The sequence below is a fragment of the Haemaphysalis longicornis genome, unplaced genomic scaffold (assembly GCF_048455015.1).
Source record: "Haemaphysalis longicornis isolate Haplotype H1 unplaced genomic scaffold, Haemaphysalis longicornis Haplotype H1 scaffold_41, whole genome shotgun sequence".
In the NCBI taxonomy this organism is placed as follows: Eukaryota; Metazoa; Arthropoda; class Arachnida; order Ixodida; family Ixodidae; genus Haemaphysalis; species Haemaphysalis longicornis.
Window position 1 is genome coordinate 592,706 of NW_027526365.1, and position 21,236 is coordinate 613,941.

General features: G+C 44.5%; 1 protein-coding gene across 1 annotated transcript; it reads right to left on the reverse strand.

Moving 5' to 3' along the window:
- Nucleotides 1-1,084: 1,084 nt before the first annotated feature.
- On the reverse strand, nucleotides 1,085-20,869 carry LOC144137576 (sulfotransferase ssu-1-like). The gene is made up of 5 exons (XM_077669499.1): nucleotides 20,747-20,869; nucleotides 13,255-13,454; nucleotides 10,937-11,086; nucleotides 6,181-6,496; nucleotides 1,085-1,268 (listed from the first exon to the last, which is right to left on the reverse strand). Exons 2-5 carry the CDS (start codon nucleotides 13,437-13,439, stop codon nucleotides 1,101-1,103), a joined length of 819 nt encoding a protein of 272 aa, XP_077525625.1. The 5' UTR covers nucleotides 13,440-13,454; nucleotides 20,747-20,869; the 3' UTR covers nucleotides 1,085-1,100.
- Nucleotides 20,870-21,236: the final 367 nt, after the last annotated feature.

Below are 21,236 nucleotides of genomic sequence, written 5' to 3' on the forward strand. Positions count from 1 at the left end.
TGGTTAACGCGCCGACACTGCACCGGCAATGAGGCACGCCGTAGTTGATGGGTCCGGATTAATTTTGACCACCTGATGATCTTTAAAGTGCGCCAAAATCTCTAGCAAACAGGCATTATCACTTTTCACCGCCATCTGAAAAGACGCACCCATGGCCGTTAACGTTCCAGAAACATTACCTATGATTCTGCGACAGTGCGTCCACGGAAGCTGAATGCCAAACAAGAACGCGGGGGAAATTTCCGGTGGACGCGGGAATTTTGTATTTATTTAGTTATACACAAGCTATGGAATTCGTTATAAGTTAATTTGAATTTACCGTGGGCTTAGTGTTTTTTTTTCTTTTTTTTTCTGATGCACTAGATGAAACAATGCGTACCAAGTGATTTTTTGTTTTCTGTATTTCTGATAGCTGCCACGAAAGAAAACGTTGTGATATATCTTTGTGTTTCATCGTTTCTGGTGTACGCGAACTTCTGAATGCGTAGAACAATATAGAACGCGTTCGCAAAGGGTAGATGCTCCGGATGCTTTTTTCGCAGGATATCTGTGTGCGGATTCCGGGAACGATAGCCGGAAGAGCGCTTTTGCCAACCTGGCCAAGTAAGAATGTGCTGATAAAAAACACGTATTTATGCACACCATAAGGTCCACAGATTGTGTGCACTTACCGTAAGGTTAATCGCTAAAGTATAAACGCAACGTAAGGAGGAAGACAGAAAAAAACGACGGCAGGGAGAGCAATAGCGTCTACCGCTTTCGAATAGCTGGCGACCACCTTGATAAGTGAACAGGTAGACTTATTAAGATCAGATGTAGCGGAAGCAGGTGTAGTGGCATCGACAATAACTAAAAAAGACAATCAACCAAAAGCAAAGTCGACAAGCCGAGTCGCCTATCACTTTACGGTCACTTTTTATAAATCCGGCCGTATACATTGGTTCCACAAAGCACTTCATCCAGAATTATGTTTGAGAGCTCAGTACATACCGAGACATTTTACTACAGTTGAAGCTCTTAAGCCTAGAGTTGTCTTGCAAAATTTTCAAACAAAGAGTACGCAATGTTTCAAAAGCACCTTCGGAAGCTATAGGGCAATTTTACACAACACCGCCCAAGTCCTCGTGTCGCCACACGTCGGCCACAATGTGAGCCACGCCTTTTTCGACCAGTCGGTTCTTCATGCGCGTCAGGTGCTCAGCGGAGAAGAGCGTCTTCCAGTCGCCGATGATTCCCTTTCGCACGAGCGTCACCGGGCGCACTTTGCCCTATTCGTTGCGCACCAGCGCATTTATGCCGTCCCGCATCGCTTTTGATGGACTCGTAGCCATCTCACGAACGGTGTCCTCGTTGACTTCCAGAAGCTTTTTCATAAATGGTATGCTGCTCTTTTCCACCATTTGAGCAAAAGAAAATGAGGAGTATGTTACCTTGAACTGACGGCTCAGGAAAAAAATCCCGGGCCATCTTCACTAACGTGAAACCCGGTAAGGGCGAATAATGAAGTGTATAAGTGTATTCTTGGCGCCTTGGCGTTTTTGCCAACGGAGATGAAACCATTGGGGGATACAGGTATACAGCTTTGCTGTAAAATTATCTTTTCTTCGAAGCATGAAGCCCCCTAGCGTGAGGCTTAAATGAGTGACTCGGTTTTCTTTTATGCGTGTTACGGAGAGCTCCAAGGCGAGGCGTATATGAGTGTCCCGGTGTATTTTAGCACGACTTACGTTCTAGCGCGAGGCGTGAATGAGTTTCCTGGTGTTGTAGTACCATTACTACACGAGCCGACGATTACGACGGCGATAACCATGACGACGACGACAGGAGACGCCACAGTTCCAGCCCCTTAGGAACTTTGCCCCTAATAGAGACCAGAAAAGGTACCAGGATTTTCTGCGTTTTTTTTTATGAACGCAAACTCAGTTTTGCTATAAGGGAAGAGCCACAGATCTGTCATACAGGTTAGCTGTGTGGTTGGGTGGTAGGTAAGAGAAAGAACACATATATGGTTGCCCAAAGTGACCTTGCCAGACACCTGTTAGGCATCAAGGCGATAACGATCCTTAATATCAAACTTAAGAAAGCTCTGTGGCCAGATATATGCATAAATAGTAGCGATCGCAGCTGACGCTCCCCCGGTGTGCCGGGATAAAAAATTGTAAAACCGATTATAACTGTAAGGTAGAGGAAGTTTTCGTTAAGATGCACATTCCCCAGATATGGTGTTGTTCGGGACACACCGTACAGTTAGTTGTCAGAAATTATAAGCTTGCACATTCAGCGAAATACTACGTTTGATGTATGGACGCGCCTGCAACTCTATAAACATTTTGCGAAAGAAACATTCTAGCCTTTTAGAGCAAAACAGTATATCAAAATAAATCAATTGCTCAATCGTGTACTGCGGCTGTAGACGGAAGTTGACAAAATACGCTGTGCGGCAAAGTCAACTTTCTCGTGATTACTCTGGAGCTTCCAAGCAAATTATCCGTTTTTCCAAAATTTCAACGGTGCTTCAAAATTGATCTTTATTATAGCTTCAAATGCCCTAGTCTACGAAAACCCGTCATCCTTTCCGGGGTAGGAAATGGCCGCCGTTGTAAGGAGCAAATGAACACATGTGTTACCGTTGGTGTTTGTAACGGTTCTCCATACTATCGGACGATGAGGAAGAACCGTGCTATCTCCGCACGTTGCAGTTGTAGAGGAACAGTTGTTATTTTCGTTTCCTTCGTTGCACGATTGTTTATTAGTTTGTTTCTCGCTTTCCATTTAAAACACGGGTTTTCAAGAGTATTTTAAAATTTATTCACAAAGTGTTCAAGTTCTCCTTTTTTATGGCTCAATCTACAGTCGATTTTGTACCTTTCTAAACATCTGAAAGACATTTTCATCTACACTAAATACACTTATCTGAAATACCTTATTTCGGTTCCTAAATAGTTTGTAAAAGTCTCCCGATATCCACGGTTTCGTCTATTTTTAAAATTGCGCAATGGACAGAGGGTACACCTTGCATTATAGTTTGATATGAAACTGCATATAAAATGCGGCCGTCCTGGCAATTGAGATGCGAATAGTGAGGAAACAGAGGAGCTTGTGGTCTTCACCAGCTTCAAATTTCTTTTTCTTAGGTCTGCCCTTTTCATAACACAAAGATGATTAAAAAGACACGCTGTGTCCAGGCAAATCGCATTACATTAGAGTCCACAATCCATCCTCCTCAAGTCCCAAACCTAAACTGCCGAAGTCTGAAGCGAAAGGCCTCTTCACCTCAGCCACAGTCCAAGTTAATGCCCGCTCTACGAATCCAAATAAAATACTCAGAGCCCCGAATGCAATGATAACGCAGTCGGGTAAACGCCGATTTTATACGCGAGTGGCCGTGGTTCGATTTCGACCACGGGAAATGTTTTTTTTTTCCAAATGGCTGCACATAATATTGGGGATACGGCCCGTTCGTCACATGGCGTTTCGTCATAGGCCGGTTCGTAATAGGCCGTGTGGTTACATAGGATCATTCGTCATAGGACAGTTTCTCACTTAGGAAAGTTCGTCACAGGGGCACAAAATGAATGTCCACGTGTTGTTTTTTTTCGACTCGAAAGAGGAGCGAGGCACAGGTTTAGTTAGTTTTTTTGTACCTTGGGCCGTACATCTAGCAAAGCTCAACAAAGAATGCAAGCCAGAGGGGGCAAGTAGGGTGACGTGTTCGGAGAAGATTATAGATACGAGTTTAACAACCCAAGACAGAAAAGTGAGACAGGGACGAACCAAATCGAGACCCAACCTGTTAATATGGCAGTGGAACGCTAATGGCTACAACTATAGGAAAGCGGCACTAACGCAATTGATACAAAGCAAGCAGAGACCCCCCGACGTAATTTTCATACAGGAGACACACGCCGAGCTCGAGCCGCACCTTCTTGCTCCGTGGGCGGGGATCGGCCCTGCGCGGCCCATATCCCACGCCTACTTGTTGGCCCCAATAAAGTGTTTCTCTCTCTCTCTCTCTCTAAATGGTCACGTAATAGAAAAAGTGGTCGCACCGACCTTCGCGGTCTGGGAAATTTCACATGGGCGATTTCGCGTCACTTATTAGTGGTTTAATATAAGTGGTGCAACTAATTTTCCGATCGACCTTTCTCCAGTAGCCATCTGCGCATGCGCGGGGCGCCGCTCCACCATTCGTGGCAGTAGCTCTCGGGCAAAATAAACAAAAGGTCGCCCCCTCAGCTAGCTGCGTGGGGAGCGGATATGCCTCCTATGGGGCTGCACGTTTTTATATCCTCCTTTCGGACAGTTCGAGTGAGTTCTTATGTGCACACAAATAAAGGCTTTCAAAGAGGCAAAAATGACCACGCTTTGAGCACTTGTCTACCAGTGAGGGAGCAACGAAAATGAAAAAAAGTGAAGAAAAAGAGTGCTACGGCCACTGCAAATTAGTCACGCGAGCGTGCGCCTGCTACCGTGACATTCATCGAAAGGCAAGGGGGGCGGGTGGGAGCGGTATGGACTGCAGGACCAGGATAATTCGTGCACTGGTACCCCGAAAGCCAAACATTTTTTTGTGGCGTGCCGCTAAGGATCGCCGTGGCGGCCACTAAGAGGACCGGTACTGCAAAAACGTGTGGAAAGTAGTTATAGTCATGCACGTCTAAAAAAGCCACGAATTTCGTTTTTGCGTTCCTGTGACAAACTGGCCTATGACGAATGGTCCTATGTGACGAAACGGCCTATTACGAACCGGCCTATGACGAAACGCCATGTGACAAACGGGCCTACACCCATATTATTGATCTCGCCGCTGCTGACCCCGCACCCCTCTGGCCTTTGGGATGATCCAGTGCTGAGGTTGGTTTTCACGACGTAAATGTCAATGGTCAATTCCTCGGAGCTCCCTAACCACACGCCCGCTTCCAACACCTGCTCGTCGGCTCCTAGCCTCCTCGCAACTTGCCGCCACATTTCTTGCCCTAGTATCTTTTCCGTGTCCACTTCGCCGACGGTACATTTCTCTCAGCGATCCGCACCGGCCCAGCTCAAGCTAAAACAGCTCCGCTATTAAAAAGCTTTAAAGAGTATTCCATTCAGTTCCTTCCATGATTTCTGGTCAGTGTTCACCCGCAAAAAATTGTTCGGGCGTATTGACCTCTTCTTCGGAAAAGTTTTCAAACTGGAACTTTATGTCCCGTTAGGCACGGATAGGCAATAAGCAATAAACACTAAGCAATAAGAAATTATATGGATAGAGCATTAGAGCATTATTTTTAAGTCCCTGCACGACCGGACAAACAACACAATTTCATCTGCAAATTTAAAATGGCTCATAATTTTCTCTTGACCCGTAAACATGATATCTTCCAGTTAAGGTTTCGGGACACATCTTCGGGGCACGCAGTGAACAATTTCGGAGATAATGTGGCTCCATGTACGCGTCCTTTTCTGATATGAAAATCTTCGCGTCAATAGCTATTTCACCTGCGCCCTTTCCGTATATATTCTCGAATATTGCTATGTAGCCACCTTGCATTCCATTATTTCTCAGCACTTCCACCCCCAGTACGGTAGCCGTTGGATCAAACGCCTTTTCATAATCTATAAACGAAACACAAGAGATTCATTGTACTCCGAACTTTTTTCAATTTCTTGTTTGATTGCATGAATCTGATTTATTGCTGATTTCAATTGACCTTTTCGATTACGGGTGACCTTTTCTGCTGACTTCGATTGCTGATTGACCTTTTTGAAAGCCTACTTATTTTTTCCCTGATGAAAATATAACGTGTCGCTTTTTCGGTACATATTACAGTTTGGTCAGGAAAGATCCCAATGGACCTGTAATTTTTATCCTTCTTGACATCTCCATTCTTATAAATTGCTCAAAAGGTTCGCATTTTTTCATGCATTTGGCAAATTCGAGGGCCTAATGCACGCCGAGACGATTCTGAGAGATTTTAGATTAGCACGCCTTAAGCAATGGCTAATAGAACAGGTCTGTAATTCTGTCAACTCAGTATTTTTGCTTGTTTTATCCCTTTGAGCGCTCTATTCAGCTAGTTTAGGCTTCTGCTATGTTACTGCCCACAAAGCGCAATACCGGGGCTACGCTGACCGGCCCTTCTGGATCTCACATCTGCTTTTTTATAGGAAGTGATAAACACAAACGCATTTTTTTACCTTGTTGTAAACCTGGTTGTCATAAAGCAGCATTTCCTCATACTTTTCACCGAGGAAGCGCGCTACTTTCAGTACAGTGGTGCGAAAGTCTCGCTTAAGCTGCTCGTAGGTGATAAAAATCACGTTGTCGTCGTTGCGATGCGTGTACCAGGAAGCCAAGTGGTCCAGGTAGTCACCCCAGTCTGTTTCGCCTGACACAAACAGCTCGAAGAAATCTTCAAAGTTTCCATCTTGAAACTTGTAAGCATCAATTGATCGTGTGTAATGGAAAAAGGAGACGCAGACGTCCAGAGGATTACGAGCAAGGTACACGTACCTGAAAGACAGAATGAGCTCGTAATTAGGCTAAGCGACATCGATGACCGTTTTACAATGTCTCAGAACTTTGCTTCATTATCAGGGACAATTGTAAAAAAATGGCTGCATTTTCAACTCATCGTTCATAAATAACGGGCTGCAAAACTGTCTTAGGTTATATCTTTTAACCCTGTACAGCATTGCACTTTAAATTTATATTAGCGTTATATTAGTGAAAGCTCAAGTATGTCTAAATAGATAGATTTCCATCACCAGAAAACTAATATACACGTCGCCGGGGCAGTGCGCTGAAAATATCGCGTTATTAATCGAGAAGTGAAGCTATCAGTCGCCCACCCGAGATGGCGTCAACGGCAACTGCGCGTATGGGCTAAGAGTCACGCGACGAACAACAGAATGACAACCCCGCACACCAGCTGCCAGAAAGACACATAAAATCTGCCATTGCACGTCAACTTTCATACTTCACAAACAATCATAAACGTACAGGTATATTTTAAGTCGTGCCGACATCCGAAAGGCTCCCAAGCTGGGGCGCAGGTGGCGGCTGGGATGATCATTGCAGGTTCGGCGTAGTCACATGTTTGTTATCTCCTTGTTTACATCATGGCGGCAAGTAGCGCTTCGGGCTACCACTCTTCCGTTCTTCTGTGGACAGCAATTCACGTCTGATAAAACAGGTGTTTTGCTCCCTCACGTAGATTGTCTGCCCGAACGAAGTTTCGCATCCAGGCCAGCGGTAGAAACTGTGTTTGTATTGTGGTCGCGTTCGCTTCTCGATGAAATGCGAAAGCGAGCTCCCGCGTTTGGACTGTGCTTACTATGTTGGAATTATCACTAGCGAGGATTCAACCCACACCGGGTATGTGGAGTGTGCCCGATCTTTATTAAAATCTTCTTGGCTTGCGCGGCACTGAAATTACTTGTTCGCAACAGTACATCACAATAAGCGAGTGCTACCATTACGACGAACGAGAGGCAATCGATCGCCTGTTAATTTTTCGCTTCAAAGTCAAATCGAATGCCGCGCCGATGTATTTGTTGGAAATAATTTCTTGGTTTTCTTGGAAGTTCAATAGAATGCGTGCGTCAGACCGGGTCTGTTGATTACAGGCATTGTGCTGCTGTGCTTGCACAGCAGCACAGTGCGTGCGTAGGCGAAATGATATTTGTACCATGTTATGCGGTTTTTTTCTTATATACTGGCGCCAAGCCGTTTGTTGGTAGATGTTTGGGCTCTCGTAAAAGCTCTAGTGCACTTTTTGAAGATGGGCAAATTGGCAACTCGCTTCGCAAAACATTCAACAGACGCCGCAATAAGCATTGCCATATCGCGGCGGAATTCTAACAAAACGTTCAACTAAAACTCCCGCCGCGGTGCCGGCGTAGCGGGCCGAACAAATTTAGTGTCGCACGCTGGTACAAGCACATAACACTAACATATGGCGCCGCACTGCTAAGCCGATTGCATCGAAGCTTACTTACTAAACCTGACTATCCATAATAAAATGCAAATCAAAAGGGCTCTCGTGCCGCCGTTCGCGCTGCGATTACGATGTAGGTAAAGTAAGAGGCCGCGCTGTACATTCACGTTGTTTAAACGCTATTTCACGTCCCGTGCGGCACCAAGGTTGACGCACACAGAGTAACAGGTAACGGAAGTGTAAGCGTGCGAGTTTTTTCGTATGGGTCGAGTGCGTGACCAGGGGCTCCTGCTTCCGCGATGGTTCGCTCGGTAGGTCTTAGTTTTCCTGCTTCAGCACACATACCCTTCCTCACTCCCTTCCGGCCACCGTTTACGTCACGCGAAACATCATAAAATGGCGCCACGAATGAAATGCGTTTACAGGGATTTCAGGCAGTTGAAATTTCGTCTGATCCCAACTTGCGATTTGCCTTCAGTGTGCCTTTAAGTACAAGAGCCAGCCGAAAGAGTTCGCAAAATATCCGAGCGTAGTAGCTACCAACGTCAAATATCCACATTGCGGATATTTCATTCTTCTGAAAACTATCGCAACTTGACAAGCGCGATAAAGACGTAGAAAGGTAAAAAGGACAAGTAGAATAAGGCTCAAGGAATTAAAAAAAGCAAAAAAATGTTAACCAGTTCTAGTGATTCGTAAAACAAATTGACTGTGGATAATCCCTATCGCCAAATTGTAATTAATCTTGCGATTGGAATGAGACAAATAACATTACATCATTTAGGTTAGTCAAAAGGATTTGCTGATTACGTGAACTCCACCATACCCCTTAATTTAGTAGTCATTGTGGATAAGTGGTACAAAGAAGTTATTGAGTCCTGCCACCTAAGAAGCGCGTTATCATTCCTTCAGCACTGAACTAGACTCTCACGGAGCAAACCTCTAAACATCTAGTTTTTTCTCCACAAAGGGTAGATAAATGTTATTATTGGTCATTTCTTTTTCACGGCACAGAGATATAGTCAATGGGTTCAAATAGCGCTTGAATGTTCTAGCCATAGGTGTCTAATCAATGCTTCTTTTTCAATATTTTTTCTTCTGCTTTTCGTCCGTTTCCCTAGTCAATATTCCGTTCCTTTTTTACGCTTGCGCAAAATTATCCCAGAGAATCCACTTTTAATGCTTATAACTGCGTGTTTCATTGTGTGAAGGTACCGGCGTAATTCAGAAGCTGCTTGCGGGCCGACGACGCGTTTTGTGGTTAGGTTAAGCGGTGCTTTGCCGGAGGTTCACAACATGATGTAACTGGCCCAAGACGCCTGGCGTCATTCGCGTCTACGTCGTCACGAGGCGATAAAAAATGTGCGTAGACGTACAACTTCGCTGAAAAGGACTATCCCAATGCACCAAGGCGTGTTAAGCGGCTTACTCCAGCGAACAACATTCACCCACCAAGCCCTCGACAGCGCAACATTGTGAGGCCGACTGCGGAGCAAAATCCGCGAGCTGCAGAGGTTGCAGTGAGGAACGTGCCGCACCCTACTTCCCCACGAGAACACAAGCGATAAACCCTGCGTTGCAGCGGCTAGGCCAACATAGTAGCCACAAGCTACGGGAGAGAAGCAACACCCGACGGCGCATTAGCGCTCCGGACGCTGGTATGTGGCGAGATACGTTTTTGTAACCTAGATAAAATTTTTTGCCACTTCTCTGCGCGGTTGCGTTTAGCTTGCTTTGGCGCTTGGGCATCTATTCCAATCAAAGCATAAGATGCAGACAATAATTTTTTGCAGAAACCGAGAATCGCAGGTGTTGCCTGTTTTGAGATTTCCTTCTTCTATTATCCTATTGTATCAGTTAACATGTATCAACGTGCCTGAAATGGCGTATATGACCGTTTTCTGGAGACTCTGCAGCCGCGTCGGTAGCCTGACAATTACCTGCACCCACAGCGTACCGATAACGGAAGGCTGTCTGCATACCTTCCCCTTGTCTCTAAAAGATCCCCACAATTTTGAGGCTTGGTTCGGCCTGGATAGTAGAGAACATTACCTACTCTGTGTTTACGACTCCTACATTTTGTTCTGTGATTTTTATCGGAGACGAGGTAGTCTCTTCACGTAGACGATGACACGTATAAAAAACCTCTGGTCTCAGAGGCATTTGCCTCATCTGCAGTAGAAAGTGTCCCCATTTCGCGTATAGAAAAAAATCAGGCTATTGTGACTCGTGAGGCACTTAACCACGATGAGAATTTCTCAGCTAGGTGCGAGTAAAATAAAACCACCGCTTATGTCATTCGAAAAAAAAACGCGCACCACAAACGTTTTCAGGCTACAGCACGTTCGTTATCGCCAGCACAAAACAATTGATCAAAAACATATATTTTCTATAAAAAACCGATGTGCCCTCCAATGACCTTCGGCTAGTGAGGTTCATCAAAGAAAAATACATTTTATAAGTTAGGTGGTTTTCGACGTCACAATAAACTGTGATGTCGTAGTCATACGATCTACTGGCAGGACGCTCCTGTGGAGTGACACTTAAGCCCGTTCTCAGAACACATCCATTGTTAACAATTACGCTAATTCGAAAGGTAACCAGCAGCGCACAATTATGTGTACCGCCGTCCTCAAGCTGAAGTTTAAACTGGGCGTTGCGTGCTAAGTTTATGTTTTGCTTGAAGTACTGCGGCTCTAAGACTCTTAACTCACAGTGCTCAGCGACAAAAACGCCCAGACACAGTTGAGGGTTTGAGCACCGCAGCATTCTTGTAAACGCTTGCCTGCATTACATTGACTATCTGTGCGTAAAATCAGAAATGTTTTGAAACATAAAATTAATTCTTTTTACAGAGATAGGCTCCAATAATACTGAGCTGCTCAATTGAGACAAACAGGCGGGAAATCGGGAAACTTTGAAAATTACGAAACAGCAATATGGTTTACTCGGATAGATCGATCGTTACTAATATTGTGTGCAGCTCATCTTCCGGAGATGTGCCATTCGTATACCTGGCTTTTGGGTTGATCGGCTGCCTGGAGTAATCGAAGTGATTCTTCATGAATCGTGGTGGCGGCATATTCTCCAAGTATTCTGTTCCTACAAGCTCGGGGTAGGGTGTCCGCTGGTGACACTCAACAGTGCCGGAGGCACTTTCACCCCTGCAGATCAATAACCAGAACATTATGCATACACATTCGCCTAAAGTACAATACATAATTTACGCATATAAAATCACGAAGCCGGGTCGTTGTACGTAATTGACGAGTTTCCAGCTGTTTGCTGCGACACTTGTGGTTTCCCACAAGGAATTCTTTAGGGTGTAGTTCGTTCTTGGTTTATATATAGACGAAGTGCTCCGTGATACCAAAAACCAAGGCTAGTACTACGTCATTTATACACAATTGCTTCAGAAAAGCATTAGTAGAGGGCAAACTGTGTACTGTACTTTTTGGTAGGAACATTTGGTATGTGGAAGACATCAATGCCACAGAACCATGTTTTCGCTACTTTACACGCATTCCGCTTTTGAAGTAAACGAGCAAACAGCACTCGCATCATCACAATATTTCTGAGTCAATTACTTAAATCGATGCGCAATGACGAAAGCACCAATATTCTTCATTGCTCACCAGCTTATAGAGTACTCTTGAAGCAAGATAAGAATTATTTGACAAAAGTCTTTATCACGCTCATGGTAATTCATGGAAATAATTTACCTCCATTCTTTCATAGCGTGAAAATCCTCTCAGCATGTTTGTATGGTAGCTAAGCTTTCGGAAAAATCATATGCCTGGTTGCAAATTTACGAAAGAGGATAATCTGATTATTGACTTGAATTGATTTGATTGATTGATTGTGGGGTTTAACGCGCCGACGCAACGCGGGCGATGAGGCGCGCCGTAGTGGAGGGCTCCGGATTAATTTTGACCACCTGGGGATCTTTATCGTGCGCCGAAATCTCGTACACACGGGCGTTTTTGACTTGAATGAACCAGCTTTCATTGGCGTGCACAGTCCGAAAAAAAAAAAAATCAAGCAAGGATGGCTCTTTTGAGACGTTTCACAAAATAAACAATTCTTATACAAGAAATACAACCATAAACTTCTTTTCAGTGGTCGTCTAAAATTTTCATTTCGCTCTGTGTATTGATTAACTGATTGATTGGTCGATTGATTGATTGATTGATTGATTGATTGATTGATTGATTGATTGATTGATTGATTGATTGATTGATTGATTGATTGATTGATTGAATGATTGATTGTGGGGTTTAACACACCGACGCTTCACAGGCAGTGAGGCGCGCTGTAGTTGAGGGCTCCTGATTCATTTGGTCCACCTGGGGGTCTTGAACGTTCGCCAAAACCTCGAACACAAGGGCGTTCTTGCTTTTCCCCTCAATTAGAAAAGCGGCCGCCTCTCTCTGTATGGACATAAACTTTTCGTTCATTTACCTTAAAGGCTTCTGACTTCCATCCCTTCTTCCCTCAGTTTTTCCAGGTCTTTATAGCCCTATTCTGCTGCACTGTTTCATATTTTATTACTGCTATGTACTGTTGTGTTCGAAAGAAAGTATTCAATCCGAAGTAATAAATCAGTTCACGAAGTCCTGGTATTAGAGTTTATTTGGGAGTTTTACAAGCAAGTGCGCACATGTTGCCAACACATCATTAGGAAACATTTTTAAAACTATCAAGATTCAAAAACAAATAAAATGCTCCACGGGTGAGTTTTTTTAGAGTAAATGACAATTAAGAGATTGCAAATTTTAGGATGCTTTAAACAACGGAGAGATGTGTTTCGGAACGAGATTTATTTTGGTAGCTTCATTGCTCGATTCATGAAAGGTAATATGTGCGTGCTGGTAGCTTTCAAATAACCGGTGGTCAATATGGCCCTTTCCTGCGGGTAAATTGCGATACAACATTTTTCTGAACAGCCTTCAATTGCGATACACCGTTTTCTGTGTACAGCCTTCGATTGTTAAATTACTTGACAAAATACGTCGAAAAGTGATTTATTTCCGGGCTCAAAAAGCTTCTTTCAGCCTAAAATTGCTAGTTACGTGCTCTCAGCGGAGGTATCTGAGAACTTTGGCCTGTCCGCAATGCGTTACTCCTTCCAAGATGGAAACGTAATGCGCTTATTTCAAACAAACATTTGTGGAAGTTTTATATTTTAAGAAAGAACCTTGGAGCGGAGAGACCAAGTGTCAAGTGCGCATGTCACTGGAAATATGTATCATTGCTTCGGAGAAACACGTTCAATACCAGCAGACAGTGGCGAGATAGTGTCGCTGCGTGTTGTTTAAAAGGCGGTCCATACCTGTGAAAAATGAGCTGAATAATCTGCTCCAGCCAGTTGTTGCCCACTTTGACGTAGGAGACCATCACGATGTCACCGTATTTAGGCATGTAGGAGAGTGCCTGGCGCATGTGTTTTGCCGTGTATCCATTTGAGTACTTAAGACCGTCGATAACCTGGTAGACTGGAAGTTGCTTCGGCTTCATGGTGCGTCGTGACTTCTGCGCATGAATGTGGGCCACACATAAAAGGCTTCCGAAACATGTTAAGATAGAAGCAGCACAGTGTATTGCTTTATTCAATGAGCGTCAAGTCCCATTTAGGTTTATGGTTTTGATAGAAGCTTCTTGCTTATTGCTCAGTGCTCGTGCTTACCGCTGTTGCATTCGCTCGCTTGAACCATTTATTTCTGCCAAACATTTTCTCCTAGTTGAATGGGAAACGATCCAGATAGAAACTCTAACTTTTTTGGCTTTATTGGCCTAAGAAACATCATATACCGGACTGCTTTGCTGGGGATGCGTCAAATTTTGCTACCGTCGTTTCGAAATGATTCCTCGTCTGAAACGCAGAATCATGAGCTTGAAACGCGTTCATTTGAAAGGCTCTTGCACGTAACCCCTACATTTTGCATCACAGCTATTAGTGTGCCATTATTCATGTGGATGAAATTTAAAGACAATTAAGGATTGAATTTCCCGGCATTGCACAATTTTTTCAAAATTTATGTGAACTTACCATTTTCCAGCATGAACGTAAACAGAGAAAGTTCGTACAACCCGCAAGTGAGCACATCCTTCCAGCGTATCCCAACTGATCACACCGTTTTGGTGAGGGCCAGGGCCTGCATTTTGGGTGCGAGGTTTTTAAATTCTTCTTTTTTGAATTGACTCACCGACCACACGTGCCGTGCTTTTTACGGTATTTTTTCGTGATATGGGGCTACAGCACCTAATAGTTCAAGGAAATATTCATACGGCTGTGTTAGTTCATATTTCGTGATATCTGTGTATTTCTGATTACTGCCCACAATATTTCCTCTGGGCGTTCTAAACAATTTTTCGCTCATTTTTTAAAATATTTTCGCTAAGAATTTTATGCATTTTTGCATTTTCGGCTGCCACTAATATTTATCGTGTGTGATGCGAAATTGGTATTCATTTCTCTGGTTGGCGTCTACGTTTTTTGTTCTTTCTAATTACAACATACAGCAAAAGCGAAAACAATTAGTGCCCTTCCACTCTGTGAAGAAGGGTGACCTGCGAAGCTGTACACAGTCCTCGGAGTGCACAAAACAATACGCGTTTGCGTGACCATACTTCCTACCCAATTACCAGAATGGCACTTAGAAGAACCCCAGCTATAGTCTCGCGGACAAACATAGATCTGTCTTTTTCACTCCCATGTCGAAGGCGTCTTATTGTACGTGTATCACACCGACCCAATAGGCTGGACCACTGAGAGGACACCACACGGCGTGCACTGGGCGGTTTGACGCCCACGTTTAAACCACCACCAAAAGAACTAACAGGCTCCAGCAAAGGTATTAAATCTATAGGACGCCCCCTCCCAATCCATCCACGACACTGGCAAGCTGCATGTGCGCGTGCTTAGAAGTGAAAGAAATCGTTGAAAGTGTCGCTATGAAAACCTTTTAAGCTTAATAAGTAATAATGGCGCACGTCGGCGTTCTAAGCGGGAAAGGAACTGTTCATCCGGGAGGGCTTCGCAGCTACTCCACAAGCATAAACGGGCAACTGGTGTTGCCAGCATACTTAGACGTGAAATACACCACCTCAAATGTCGCTCGGAGGGCCTTTGAGGCAGTAGAAGAATTGTGGTCTCACGCCAGCGTTCCAGATGGGGAAGTTTCCTTTCAACCGCGAGGAGTTCGCACCTACTCGGCCAGGTGAAATTTGAGGCGGCAAAGGCGGCGGCAGTATACGGTGGTTTTCTGCGCCCATTCGCACTTCCGTTGATTCTCCCGAGCCATCGCATCACGGCACTACCGCCCTTGTCAAATCATGAAGCAACTTTCGAAAGAGGCATCGGTGGGGGCGAGGGGATAGCAGTTTTGATAGAGCGGTCGGTGGTTGCGAGCAGAAGCCCAGGAGCGGTGCGTAGTAAACCGGCTTCACCGGAATGAAAACTGGTTGGGGGATGAGGGTTAGACATTACACAAGAAAACTGTATAACTGAAAATAATTATTTCATTTAGACCGTGTCCCTGTTGCACGAAACGGGCGTGTTTGTTTATTAGCTCCTCTTGAGAACAACCAAAGCGTGACTTCTGGAATATACATTTTGCGGCAGTAATCAGGGGTTGTGAAAAAAGCCGAATTAAGAAAAAAGTCTAGGCTCAATAAATATAGTCATTCCACTCCACGGGTTCTTAAGCCTGCTTGTGTGCTTTGAAAGTGAAGCACTATACCTGCCTCTGGCGATACTTACCAATTACTTTACTTCTCTACTTCTAGATCAGGCTTACGTCTCTTTCTTTGTTTTTGGTTTTTTTCTTTTGACAGGAATTGCTCCGAGTGACCGACTGCTGCTATTTGGAGGAAGAGATTTCTCAAACAAAGAGTTCGGTGTGCCTGTCGCGCAACTGTTTTATTCGCTAGAATGAGAGACAGCTGGGTGAGTTGGAAGGGGTTCATATTCAAAAGTTTAACTGCGCGAAAGACGGATACAAGAAAGGACACAGACGAGCGCAGTCTCACAACTGAAGTTTTATTGAAAAAACAGAACATATATATGCGCAGTCACATGACGCTTCAGATGACGTTGTGGGTAACCGATCAGCCAAGGCCACTCCAAGAACAACGAAAAACAAAAAACAAAAAAGGCACGTGTATCCTAAGCGGATATCCTAAATATGTGATAGATGCCGCGTGCCAAAAACTGGTTCCGTTTGTAAAATCTGGATTGCAGAGGTCACGCGAGTAACTTGGTGAAGAAAAGAAAAAATTTGCTCTGATACCGTATGTGCATAATCTGTCGCATGGTCTAAAAAACGTTGGCGCACGATACGGGGTGAGGACGGTGTTCACGGCACCGAATAAGCTGTACAAGATGGGCGGCCAGGTCCGGAGAAAAATAGAGGGTAACACTGCGGACGATCGCTATAAGTGCGTTGTAATGCACGAGTCGCACTACGTACCATGTAAAGTAGCGGTTGTCTACATGTTGCCTCTTATGTGTGGGAAAAGTACATATGTCAGAGCGGACACTGTGTGAACAAGAGGTTCCGTGAACATGAGTCGTCCCTCGGTGGAAAGACGCCCTTAGCCACGCACTGCCGCGATTGCCGCGATTGCGATTCATGTGAACCTGTGTTTGCCGATACTGTTGTACTAGCGAGGGAAAAAAGCACGCGGAAAAGGGAGATTATAGAGGCCTTTCATATTAGGAGACTTGGTAGCGTATGCGTGAGTTATACGTAGGTTGTACTTAGTGATAAAGAGTATGCCTATCTGTGCGGAACATGCAAATGAAATAAGCCTAAGCCGGGTGACCAGTGTATTTGGAACACGTGCCTTTTTTGTTTTTTGTTGTTCTTGGAGTGGCCTTGGCTGATCGGTTACCCACAACGTCATATGAAGCGTCATGTGACTGCGCATATATATGTTCTGTTTTTTCAATAAAACTTCAGTTGTGAGACTGCGCTCGTCTGTGTCTTTTCTTGTATCCGTCTTTCGCGCAGTTAAACTTTTGAATATGTTCTATTCGCGTGGCGCCACGTCATCGCCCTGCCATGACATATGACGTCAGAGCCGTGCGCAATGAGTTACGTACTCCTCAGCCGCTGATGACGTGCTCAGGTAGCGCGGTTCTAGCGAACTCGGCCTCTATTCCCGGGACGCGGCCTTAAAGGGAAGCTGAAGCACTTTCCAAAAAATTTGAGTTAGACTAACAGTTATATAGTTTCTTGCGCGCCGATTCCGAATATCACATTGAAATTTATCGTACATGAGTCCAAGTGGCATTTATCTTGCAAAAACCGCGGCCCCGTTTGAAAGACGCGCGCTTTTCGTCTTTTGACGCCCCTGATTGGTTGCGCCCGTCATGACGTCAAAGGAGGACACCCTTCGGCCGCGCGGGTTGTCGGAAGCATTGCGAACGATCGCACGGTTGCCTTTGCGGCAATTTAGCTTGCAGTTTAATTTTCGCACATGACTGGAAGTTTGTTTTATAATTTCCCGTGCTGTTGGTTCAATTATCTTGGAGCTTAAATTTGCTTTACGCGACAGAGAACCCCAAAGCAGTGACTGTGAAGTCAACTAGTGGGTTCCATCAAAATATTTTTGAATTAGGCAACCAGCATGGGGGGATTTTATACCTTATGTTAATATTAGGTACTGCCTTAACTGTGTCTTATTATACACAAAACCATTTATGCCGAAGATTAATGGGCGTTTTATCTACCAGCGAAAAGCACGTACGTGCACTGCGCGAAAAAATAGCGTTCATGCGCTGTAAACGTATATGCGAGACACATCTTGCCGGTACATGCATAAACAAACAAGCAGACTCTGCTTCCGCATTTCCTTTGTTCGTTGTCGCCCACCCCAGCCCCGTTACTCATCCCCGTCCACAGACCCACACGCGCGCGTCATTCCGGCAGCGGCTCTACGGCCTCCGCGATTGCTAGCTGCACTTCGATGAGTGGCGTCTTACTGCTTCTCATGCATTTATTCTGAAAACACTGCAGCATACTGATGCCTGCTCAGCATTATTGGCTGTAGTAGGGCTTGATTTTCGCTTGTGCGTTGCGCATTCTGCTACAATAATACGGCCACCTCGTTATAATCAACAGACCAGTCGGACAAGGCAGTTACGTTGTAGTTACGTTACTTTAGGTAACAATCCCCAAACGTTTGTGATAATGAATCGTTGGCCTGTTCCAGCATTTCTAGACTTAAGCATTTACCGCGCTAGTCGGACAGAGGCCGTATATTTACTCTTCGCTCCTAATTTTTTTAGTATCATCATTATATATATCACCGACTATCACTGGAGCACACTTGAGGTTCAGTGACAACAAGTGCTTGCCAGGTTATAATATGCAGCCACACGGAATCTTGGGCAAAAAATTAGGCCCCCTACCCGCCGCGGTGGCTCAGTGGCTAAGGCGTTGCGCTGCTGAGCACAAGGTCGCGGGTTCGATTCCCGGCCGCGGCGGCCGCTTTTCTGATGGAGGCGAAAAGCAAAAACGCCCGTGTGTACGAGATTTCGGCGCACGTTAAAGATCCCCAGGTGGTCAAAAATAGTCCGGAGCCCTCCACTACGGCGCGCCTCATCGCCTGCGTAGCGTCGGCGCGTTAAACCCTTCAATCAATCGATCTAATGTGAACATTCGCGTCCGTCGCATAAAAAAAAACGCATTGGAGCGGTTTACAAAGGATTTAACGTAGTGTAGTATATTCTCTGTCATCAAGCACAGCCACCTCGGCTGTCGCTTCCGTGTGTTATCAAGCATCCCGGCGTGGCATTATTCTGCTTAGGAATACGCCATGATAACGTATGCCGCGTTTGGCGTTCGTGCATACTTTTTCAACACGAAAATTGTACAAATGAATGCTATCAACCACAACAACAACAAGTATCATTTACAAGGAAACACGGCGAAAAGAGAATGGCCGAGGCGGCCGATCCGGCCGGAAGTCCAGGTATGACGTTTTTCAGCCGGTTTTCGCCCGTGCTCTTCGGTCTTCCGGCATCGCGCGGCGAGAGGGAGGCGGGGCATCGGGCCACTTTTATTTGCTAATTGCGTCGCTTCTATTGCATGTATTGCGAAAATATTTCGTACACATGAACTATTTAGTGTATACTTGCTGCTAGTCAACTTTTCTTTTAATTCCAAAACCGCTTCACCTTCCCTTTAATTCTCTTACGATCACAAATAGGTTTTTTGTTTCCTTTACAGCGCGGCGTTTTTACGCAATGGACGACACCAAAAACAACGAAAACAACAGCGCAGCTTCTTTTTTGTTTCAAAATTCAGGCACCTAAGTCTTTCGCTTAAAAAAGAAAACATAAAGATGGGACTGCGAAACCATTCCACAATTCATAATTTGTGCGCTAGACGACATTAGAAAATGCTCGATCTTATATAGATGACCCTTGGTACAGCTTCCAGGTTTTCGAATAGAAATGTAGACCACGTTGTTTGAACCTAGACATTTGGAGGTGCCATGAATTGCGGTTTATCTCTCACCACCTTTTTGTGGTGTCACTATCAAAGCTTTATTACATGCACAAAACCATGGGCTAGGGAAATGCGTAGCCCATGGCGTAAAACCAATCGTGAAGCATAGTCAGCTATAAAGAAGGCAGGTTTCATCGCATAGTGACTTGAAAAATATCCGTACTATTCTTGCTGGTGGCATTATCTGTAATTTCGAAGACTCAAGAGCAGCCATCATGCTGGCTGCATTGCGCCTTTTATCTTACTACTGCAGCAAGAAACTTTGCATTTTGTTAAGTTCTAATAAATAAACCATCCGGTGGGCGTATTGCTCTAAACTGAGTGAGCAATCACTTGACATAAAACAAATTATTACTGCACCTTCCCTAACAATATCACACTTTCATTAGTTCTGGAAGTTGGGCAAGTTTCCACTAAGAGACCCGTGCAAAAGCCGCTAATACGCCCAGAAAGTTTTCTTCTCTGTCAAATTAGTTTGCTCTTTTCGCTCCCTACGTTCAGTCACAGCCAGTTTTTTTATCATTGTTCCTTCATTTATCATTGTTCCTTCATTTATCTGTGTTACCCCCTCTAGCTCATTTTTTTCCTTCAACGTTATCTTTGCGCCTCCATTTGTATAGAAGTGTATACTCTCTTTTTTTTTTCCTTGTTCTTTTTTTATTGTATTGTTTATGCGTATACGCTGCTGCCTCCAACTGTAAAGGGATTTGTAGGGCCCGTGAAGTTGCATGATTGCAAATTTTTCCCTATTTGTCCTGGCCATAAACTTGCTTGTGAAATAAATAAACATTCATTAATAAACATTATTTCATTCATTCATTTCCTTTGTACATAAGTGTGCTCAGAAAATGTTTCGTCTTTCTGGCTTCAACCAGTCTTCTTAACAGAATGAAAAGCAACTAAACATGTTCGCCATAACGTTTATCATTATGATAGAGCATAACAGCAAGCAGAATGAATTACCTTGTAACAAATGCTCTGCTAAAAGCCGCAGCTATTCAGGGTAAGTGCGCGAGGCGGGTAATGAATTTGTTTAGGCTGTTTCATGCAGCAGGAGTGCTCGTTGCTCTCAGTTTCAGTTATCCCTCAGCTGCCACAGACGAAGTAACAGCTAGCACTGAGCAGTTGTGAAGTGTCAAGTTGTCGTTACAATAGATGGCGAAAATGATGAAGAGCGCACTCAGCAAAACAGGAAATGTTTCAGGAAATATTGTCGTTCTAAACAAAATGTGCCATTTGGTAACACTGAACGGCGATGGAGTTTTCAAAAAGTAGGCGTGTGCAGTAATTACCAAAAAAGCATACCTTTTTTGCAGAACCTTTTGTTACTTCTCACGCACGAAATGAAAGCTTGCGCGTTTCTGGACAGCAGCCACAGCAGGTTTCCCTTAAAACCACACTAGGCCCTAAATAGAGGATGCAACCCAAGTTGAGCCAGCACAAACTGGCAGACTTTCCGAAAGAAAAGAAGTTATCTCAGGTGTAATTAAGACATGCACATAGGGATTTCCACATGTTGTAAGGAAGAAATGCTTACTACTGAACACGTGTAATGCAGTACGTGGAAATTTGTTGGTGCACACAGTACACAAAGGAGCGCGTATTTCATGCGCGATAACGCTGTAATTGTGCTGGAATGGCTTCCGAGATAACAGGCGCAATCTGTTTCCCAGAAGAGAGAAAATGTGCCGTTACTTTATAGATGCTCCTCGCGGCCTAAGCCCCTCAGCAAGTTCTCAAGCAAACTCGTTTGCCCAGGTTTGACCATTAAGTGGCCCTGAGGGCGATATGAGAT

Excerpts from the sequence above, each read along its gene's own strand:
- LOC144137576 (XM_077669499.1), bottom strand. The coding sequence starts at position 13,439 with ATGAAGCCGAAGCAACTTCCAGTCTACCAGGTTATCGACGGTCTTAAG. Across the intron at positions 11,087-13,254 it reads ATTCAGCTCATTTTTCACAG|GGGTGAAAGTGCCTCCGGCA; the intron begins GTATGGACCGCC and ends ATTGATCTGCAG. Across the intron at positions 6,497-10,936 it reads CCGATCAACCCAAAAGCCAG|GTACGTGTACCTTGCTCGTA; the intron begins GTATACGAATGG and ends TCTGTCTTTCAG.